This window comes from Cibotium barometz, chromosome 48 (assembly GCF_041138505.1).
Source record: "Cibotium barometz isolate CiBa-2024 chromosome 48, ASM4113850v1, whole genome shotgun sequence".
Classification (NCBI taxonomy): domain Eukaryota; kingdom Viridiplantae; phylum Streptophyta; class Polypodiopsida; order Cyatheales; family Cibotiaceae; genus Cibotium; species Cibotium barometz.
In genome coordinates this window covers 33321675-33330950 of record NC_141093.1, presented here as the reverse complement: position 1 = coordinate 33330950, position 9276 = coordinate 33321675, and the positions used below count along the sequence as shown (strand labels likewise).

General features: G+C 40.7%; 1 protein-coding gene across 1 annotated transcript; it reads right to left on the bottom strand.

Moving 5' to 3' along the window:
- Nucleotides 1-576: 576 nt before the first annotated feature.
- On the bottom strand, nt 577-2436 carry LOC147611097 (acyltransferase GLAUCE-like). The gene is made up of 2 exons (XM_086785334.1): nt 1960-2436; nt 577-1548 (listed from the first exon to the last, which is right to left on the bottom strand). The coding sequence occupies exons 1-2, from the start codon at nt 2434-2436 to the stop codon at nt 577-579; spliced, it is 1449 nt and encodes a 482-aa protein (XP_086641460.1).
- Between the last annotated feature and the right edge of the window lie 6840 nt (nt 2437-9276).

The window sequence follows — 9276 nt, the reverse complement described above, 5'->3', positions numbered from 1 at the left end:
CAAATTGGTAGCGTTTGTGTGTGTGTAAAGTGAAGTGTGGTACCCATGTGAACATGGTCTTAGGATTGATTTATACTAGCTTCTTTTTTTTTGTTAAATTAAAAATAAATTTTAATAGAGTAAGGTTTGAAAAGGTGAGAAGCTTGTAGCGTGGAATTTTGTTCACTAAGGAGAAAAACAACTTCTCTTGCTTAAAGCAAGTCAAGATATAATGACGAGTTAGAACCAAATAAAGTGCTCCAATGGTGCACAAAATTCATTATTTTAGCCTGTGGATGATGATAACCTAGGAGGCTTCCCAAGCTAAGTAAGCTAGCAACAAAACTCCATTCATATATTGTTGCCTGCCAAAAGTTGATTAATGAAACCAAGCTATATAATTGAACTTTTAACTCAAGTAACTCAATATCATGATCAAGCTATGATTCAAGTAGTTTTAGTCGTATGACTGATCACGTGAACTTGTAGTACTTAGAGCTAAGAAGTGATGTTAAGATGGCTAATATATACGGTCTCTTCTGGTATTGTCATGACAGTACCCATGTGCATAATATATAAAATTTGGCACCTCTCAAGTCATGAAAAGGAGGAGGAATTAGTGCAGTGGGGGAAGAAGGTGTTGTTAGGGCCTAGCTGTAGAAAGAGGCCACGGAACTTTGAGAGATACTGTGGTGGCATAGCCATAAGAACCATTAGGCCATCAGGTGTGCCATCAGAGATGAAGAGCACAAACTCCACCAAGGCACTGAGAATTGGGCCTGCATGGATGGGAGGGCCCCAACCAAAGTCCAAACTTTGCAACTGTATAATCTTCCACCATGCAGACACATAACATCCTGAGCTGCTAAGCGGCACCCCCTTGTTAATTTCAAGGCAATCAATGGCTGATCTAACATACTCGTTATTGATCAGAGCTCTGGCTTCTTGCACCTTCTGTACTGCAAACCAGAGAGGCTTGGTGACTAGGTCACTTGCGCGTGCTCGTGCGCGCGCTGAGAGCACTGCGTTCCCTGCAAACCCTGCGGGGAGCGGGGGTTCCATGCGTTGGCGGAGGTCGACTGCAAACAGGAAGGATGAGAACTCTGATGGTGCCATCTCCACAGCAGCAGTTCGACATTGCCACAGGTGCGCAGCCAGCGCCTCAAAGGCTGTGCAAGTGCTTCCAGGGGAGTGGTGCCTGCCTGCCTCCTTAAGGTAAGCTAACAGCTCGCCATTCACATGGAAAGTCTTGTATTCATAGTCCACCAATGCATGGCCACGTGAGGTGGCCGCGGCCAAGGCATCGATCTCCGTGTAGGCCAACATGGGCTGGGGTTGCTTCGAGAAGGGCATGCCCGGTAGCCAAATGTATTCGAAATGCTCGAATTTGACATGTGGAGGACATCGGGCTTTCAGCATCGTGCGGTCGGGCTTGGGCCACGTTCTCATCCCCTCGCCTCGCACAAGGGACGCGTAGTTTGCCAAGAACTCGCCAGCTGCTATGCCGTCCAAAAGAGCGTGGTTGGATGAAAACCCCAGCGTGAACCCTCCGCACTTGAACCTCGTCACCTGCATGCACCATCATCCACCCACACTTTGATTGCTTGCAGTTGCAATTCGCCCAGATTATCTCTCATTTATCTAACTTAAGCAACCGCCGATTATCATAAAATCGGCCAAGAACATGAAATGCCGCTTGGGGTCGTTTGACAAGGGCACGAGCGCGCGCACACACACACGCACACACACATATCACAGAGAGACTACTGTATATCGGTGCTTCATAGGTGTAAGAGGAAGGAGATGTATTAATAGGGGGAGAGAGAGAGAGAGAGAGAGAGAGAGAGAGAAGATCAACGAGCTCCCAGTACAAACAGACTAGAGGGGAGAGAAGAGATTATTTAACCTGTGCGCGACGGCGAGAGAGCCTTACGAATATGAAATACTACTGTTAGTGATCCTACATGAGTACTGAGTTACCTGGACCGTTGTGAGGGGGAGATCAGCGAGGCTACTAGGGTCTTGGATCTGCAGCACAAGGCTGCGGAACCCCGGATTGGGGTAGGCGACGTCGCCCACCTCGGCTAGCGTCACGCCCGCCGACGCCCCCGCGAACAGCACGCCCGCGTTGTTGCACAGCAGCTCCAGCCGGTACAGCTCCGTGTTCAGCCGCAGCCGCCCGCCCATGAAGTAGTACGGCACCAGCAGCTTCTGCAGGGCCTCCCGCAGCTTCTCCACCACACACACTGTGCTGCTGGCCTCCGGGCCTTCCAACACAGGGAAAAAATACACAGTTTCTATAGGATAAAGTACCACCTGATCTAAATTCGACAGAAACATCACGCCGTTGAACGCCGTTGGCTCCGACGGAAATATCAACTCCGGCTCCCCTACCAATTGCACATTCAAATCTGTCGCTCTTACAGGGCAATCACCTTCATAAGCTATCTGACCCATGATCTTTAAAGATGAAACTAGGCGGATAATATGCAGATGTCTCTTTGCTTAGCTTGTAGCACCTTGGACATATATTTAAGCTGCCCCAACATCATTTTTCTTTTGCTTTCCCGCTTGCTTGCTTGTGGCCGCTTAGCTACCACCTCGCTGGTTGATCATGCAAGACTTGAGTGTCGTCCAATATCACGCATTTACCATTTTTATTCTTGTTCTCGAGTTTGTTACACCCACCATGTAAAGATGCACTATGGTTAGGCTACCACACTTGCATTTCTACATTGTTCTCACTAAAATGCAATGATCCTCATTATGCCGTTTATGTACCACACACATACTTAGAGAGTGCTAGTAGGCCTTCTTGCCACATTAGAATCTACAAAAGAAAATTCCATGTTCTAAAGCGTGTCATTAATTAGAGAATCTTTGCTCAAGTATATAATCACAAAGCTATGATCCCCAGCAATGCTTACATCCCTCCATAAATGCCCTTATGAAAACTATAGCTTGTTTTGGCACTCCAACTTGGGGAGTTATTTGATGTAATTATTGATGTTCATCATTAGCAGGATGGACGTTCAATGCATCTATCATAATAACTCTTAGGAGCTTCTAGATCTTTGATGGAGAAGCATATTGTCAAAGGGCAAGAGAAATTAGCTAGCAAGCTTTAAAATGAGCCTTGTGAGTTGAAATACGCACTAGTAAGGTTCTTCCCCCCAAAAAAAACACTATGAAGCTAGTATGCAATGATTAGTTTCTCCTTCGATGGATCATATAAACATAGTCAATCCTTTCTTCATAGAGCTTTACAACAATATATGCTTGAGTACATGCATCTATTCTCTTATATATGGATGACTCACTCAAAGTTTCCACAAACAAGACCAAATCAAGGATGTAGTTATTTATCACCCTAATGCCCTCCTTCAACTATGAAATAGTAATATTATTATCACTCTTGTAGATAATCTAGGTTCAAGAAGGACGTCACAAGATGCCTACTTGTTGAATGGCAGAAAATCCAAATATTGATATAAGTAACATGTGTAGGAAGTTCTCTAGGCTTGCTACAACAGAAACAATGAAAGCTCCATGATATTGATATGTAAGATATATAGGCAAAAAGACAAACCTTATTAAAAGCCTTTAAGCAAGCTAATATACTTGTTTTGCAAATTACATGTGTTCAAATCATATCTTTAACATGCTTTATGATATCTAGACTATCTACATTCTTGTTATAGTAGCCACTAGCATTTTATTTGGCAACTCCATGAGGTTTGAGTTTACAAAATATTTGTGAAGTTACCTACATATAAATTTTTTTAAAATTAACCCTTCAAAGCATATCACCGTATATTGAGTTATAATTACCACCTATCTAACTACTCGAATAATGCCACATACCACTCTTAATACATTCTTAACCCAATATTAATACTCTTCTTAATGTATTATCAGTACCTCATTAAAAGTCGATATATTAATCAATCAATGTGTTGAAAGAAGTGGATGAGAAGAGAGTATTGAGTGCATAACCATGAGAATTGAGAGCTATGGTGGGTGGAAGATAGAAGAATACATAGTTTAAAAGCATAGTATTAACACTAATGTAGATAATCAAGATATGAATCAAGGCTAATCACATACTCACGACTTACATTACTAAAAATGAGCTTGATACATCAATTTGTAGCTAGCCACATGCTAGCTACCATCCACTTGCCCTCATACATCATTGCTTACATCACTATATATTCTCCATTTTGACCACATTCTAAACTCTTCTTCACTTTTTACATTCACTATCCATTCTAACCTTTGCTAGACCATAACCTAAGGTTGACACACATCCAAATACATACTCATTGCTTTGACAAACACACATGTGTCCCATAAACATGAGTCGGCACCACATTTCTCAACACCCCCCCTTGGTGCCCAAATGGGTCTCATCTCAAGAAGGTGATGTGAAATACATAGACATGACATTTGCCCCTCTTAATGGAGACACACACACATATACATCACTTAGCCTACATCATCGGTGGTGGCTAGAGTTGATTACATCAACATGACATAACATCATGGACATAAACATAGATAACATCACATCCACACACATACGGGCACATCTTGGGTTGCCTAATCCCAAGGTTGACATAGACATCAACATAGACATAAGACATGACATAAAAACATCATCATTACACCTAAAAAAGGTGTTCTTGTGGAGCATCATCATGAGTTGCTTCCACCATCACGTTGCTTTGTTATTTCTTCTTTGACCAGTAATTCTTCTCAAGGTGGCCTACCTTGCCATGTGCATCACATACAAGCTTGGGCTTGTTTCAATGATGACATTGGGCCATAACATGCCCCATCCTTCCACAATGGTTACATTTGATATTGGATTTAATTTGTTAAAAAAAGCATTCTCCCTACTACTTGTTGATCTTTGTTGTGTACCTTAATTTCTTATCTTCTTCAAACAAGGAGGATTCAACATCTTCAAGAGTAAGATTTGGAAGATTAGTACTTGAGTTGTTACCACCAAAGAAAACTCTTGAGGCATACTTTTAATTTAAATTATAATTGTAGCTTTCTCATCCACGAGTACCTTGAAAGCTGCAAGTTGCAACATCATGCTCTTCATCTTACCTACATGCTCCACAAATCAGTCTTTGAACTCCATATCAAGCCCATAGAACTGTATTTTTATATATATCTCTCTCTCTCTCTCTCTCTCTAAGGATCTCTCTGCTTTAGCTTCTTCCTTTGCTTAGCTATGGAGCCTTTGCAAGTTGTGTGTGTAGCCCCTTGTGAAGCTAGAAAATGGAAGATTGATTTACACATTCGTATTCGTGAAGAGTATGGCAGCTCTAAAAAAACCCATCCTACTAATGCACAATCTGCCCAAGCTCGTAGGATAGCTAAGGAGAAAAACGTAGATTTTTGGGTTGATGGGCATCTCTATCCAATTGACCCTCCATTAAGAGCAAACTCTCCTTTCCATGATTTATCATCTTTTATGCAATTTGTTGGTGAAGGAGAGCTTGGCTTGTTAGGATACTGCAGAAGATTGACTACAAGTGGAGCTTGGCAAACCCATATTCTCCAATCTCAATTGCAAGCATCACAATTCACCCTTTTACAAAGTCAAGAGGGACTTAAAACATTATCAGATAAAATGAAAGAGATCCTCATAGAGAATGTGGAGAAGGTTGCAAAGATTCAAAGGCTAGAGGAACTTATCAAACGACTCAAAGCAATGCCAAATGGTGCTCGTGACCGTAAAAAGACATTGGCTGGTATAGAATCTCTTGCATTTAAAGGTGGAGCATGGAAGAAAAGGATTCGTACAACAAAGTAAGTAACATAAACTTTCATTATGCACTCAGTGATTTAAAAAAAATAGTCATGATTTGTGTTCTGCAAGAGGTGTGTGTTTCTAATGAAGAGGGATGGAAGGATTTGGTCAAAGTCATTTTGAGTACCAAGGATATTTTCTCAATTATTACTAACCCTCATCGTCCTAAAATACGCCAAGCTGTTGTCAGCAATGTGGTGAGCGAGATTACCACCTCCATCGATTCTTAATTAATTCAACATGCTTGTGATGCGGCTGGAATCAGTGAAAGGGTACCAACCAATCTATCACGTTGTAAAAGATGCATTTCTAAGACAAGGAATCACTGGCACTTTATTTCCTACACTCAAGGTGATTCACAATGTCAAGCGTATCAGTAATGATGATGTGCAGTGAGCTATAGGATAGTTTTATCACATTGAGGGCACACTAACATTAGACACAGGGTCGAGCAGAAAGAAAATCAAGACAACAAGTACAGAATTTCACACTATGATGTTTACAATAACATCTTTGTTAATATTGAGAGACTACAACAAGCTATGGTGAAGTTCTGTGGTCTTTCACCAGAAGATGAGAACTTGCAATTGCTACTATTCATGTTTTTCAGTAGAAAATGAAGATGATTATTTTGTTTTGAATATTGTAAATTACGATTTATTTACAGTTTTGAGGAGCACACTTTCATTTTTGCTCCAGCTAGATGAGTGCCAAATTATGATTGTTCGGAAGCTGGAATGTATGAGCATTATGCTCATGAATGAGGCCATGATATGTGCATGGGAAAAGACTACCAAACCAAGTTTTAGTGTGCAATCTGAGAAAGAGGTGTGGTGTCTTGGTGCATTCGAGGTACCGAAGGAGACACATGAGGTATTGACATGGATCTTTGAAAGGACTCCCTGGATAACCAATGTAATCAAAAAGCAAATTGATGGTCAACTTTTAGATGTAGAAAACATAGGAAAGCTCAAGGTGGATTATCATCCTGGGGGAGATTTGAAGACAATTAAATGCATGATGGGTTGTGCTCAAGGCGCGACATCAAGATGGCCTTGTCCATCCTACAATGCTCAGATTGATATTCCTAGGCAAAAAAAGACAAATGGAAAAGATATGCAGAAGGTTGGTTCTCTTGGGAAGGATGCTTTGAAAGGTCCCAAGAAAGGGAAGAAGCAATAGGAAGACGCAGTAGATCCAACCGAGTCAACTGAATGACGATGAGGAACAACCAAATGCAAGATGGGGTGAAGGTGTCATGTCTCCTGATATGCTAGGAGAACCAAACAGGAATTCAAACTGGAGTCCCATCATTAATTTTCCACTAAAGAATATTCACTTTTGCACACTTCATGCATTCATGAGAATCTTCAATCGATTGCTTAAGTGCTATATCGATTATGCATTCATGAGAATCTTCAATCAATTGCTTAAGTGCCATATCGATTATGCATTCACAATGCCTACACAAGAGAGGAAAGTTGCAGCCCTTGGTAAATTAGAGCATCTTTTGAATTCTCTAGGCTACCATGGTGGAAACGTGAAAATTGAAGTGAATAAGTAGGCCTCTGGTTTGTCATACGAGGTTGCTCAAAAGGTCTCCATGACTAGAGCAAAGGTAAGGATGGAGATTTTTGGAGAAGCCAGCAAACATAGAGAATTCAAAGAAGACTTGGGGACTCTAGAGAGACCTATGTACAATCACCACAAATGTAGATTATCCAATGCCATCTCTTGTATTATTTCTAATGCATTTATAATGAAGTTGAGTACATTGATTATGAAAAACAATAATTTACAAGATAAAAACACCTTTAATCATGTGTAAAAATACATTGTTTGTCATCCAATGCATCAGAATTGCTCCTGGAGGACTGGGGAAGCTATGCCAAAACAGTGTGAATTTAGGCTCTGTAGTGGCGGTGTAGGCTCAAAAATCACATTGTTCTAGCACTGCTCCCCCAGCCACTCAGGATTATTTCTGATGCAATGAAGTTGAGTACACTAATTATGAGAAACAGTAGTTTACAAGATAAAAACACCTTTAATCATGTGTTAAAATACATTGTTTATCATCTAATGCATCAGAATTGCTCTTGGAGAATTGGGAAAGCTATGCCAGAACAGTGCAAATTTAGGCTCTGCAGTGGCGGTGCAGGCTCAAAATTTGCACTGTTCTAGCACTGCTCCCCCAGCCACTCAGGATTATTTCTAATGCATTTATAATGAAGTTCAGTACATTGATTATGAAAAACAATAATTTACAAGATAAAAACACCTTTAATCATGTGTAAAAATACATTGTTTGTCATCCAGTGCATCAGAATTGCTCCTAGAGGTCTGAGAAAGCTATGCCAAAATAGTGCGAATTCAAGCTTTGCAGCAGCCGACGGTGCAGGCTCAAAATTTGCATTGTTCTGACACTGCTCCCCCAGCCACTCAGGATTATTTCTGATGCATTAATGAAGTTGAGTACACTGATTATGAAAAACAGTAATTTACAAGATAAAAACACCTCTAATCATGTGTAAAAATACATTATTTGTCATCCAATTCAATATTTATAATGAAGTTGAGTACATTGATTATGAAAAATAATAATTTACAAGATAAAAACACCTTTAATCATGTGTAAAAATACATTGTTTGTCATCCAATGCATCAGAATTGCTCCTGGAGGTCTGAAGAAGCTATACCATAATAGTGCGAATTCAGGCTCTGCAGGGCGGCAGTGTAGGCTCAAAATTCGCACTGTTCAGGCACTGCTCCCCTAGCCACTCAGGATTATTTCTGATGCATTAATGAAGTTGAGTACATTGATTATGAAAAACAGTAATTTACAAGATAAAAACACCTCTAATCATGTGTAAAAATACATTATTTGTCATCCAATACATCATACTTGCTCCTGAAGGGCTGGGGAGGATGTGCCAAAGCAGTGTGAATTTGGGCTCTATAGTAGCGGTGCAGGCTCAAAATTTGCACTGTTCTGGCATTGCTCCCCCAGGCTCCCAGGGTCATTTCTGATGCAAAAAAATTGATGGTACAAACTAGAAAAAACAACAATATACTTGATGAAAATAAGTTTGCACCAAAAACTGTAGTGTATTCATAAGAAGAAGTGATACATCATATTTACAAAAGCTTTCTTAAAATATTGAGCTTCCTTCTCTTGTTATTGGGCAGAGTGTGCTCAAGGAGTGATTGGGCTATTTCTTGAGGATCCTTTGTGCCTATGCTTTTGGCTATACCTATACGAGCAAGAAGCTCACCCCTAAATCCAAAACCAAAAACATCGAAAGCAAGGGATTTTTTAATCAGAACTATACATTTGGTGCTCTGCGCCATAGAGGCTACACAGAGCACCTTAGAGAGGGCTTTCAAAAAGAAGAGAGTGAAGGCAGATTGAGGGGTGTAGTCCCTGTGGATAATGGTGATGCCATCCACAGGAAGCCGACCAAGATAGTATG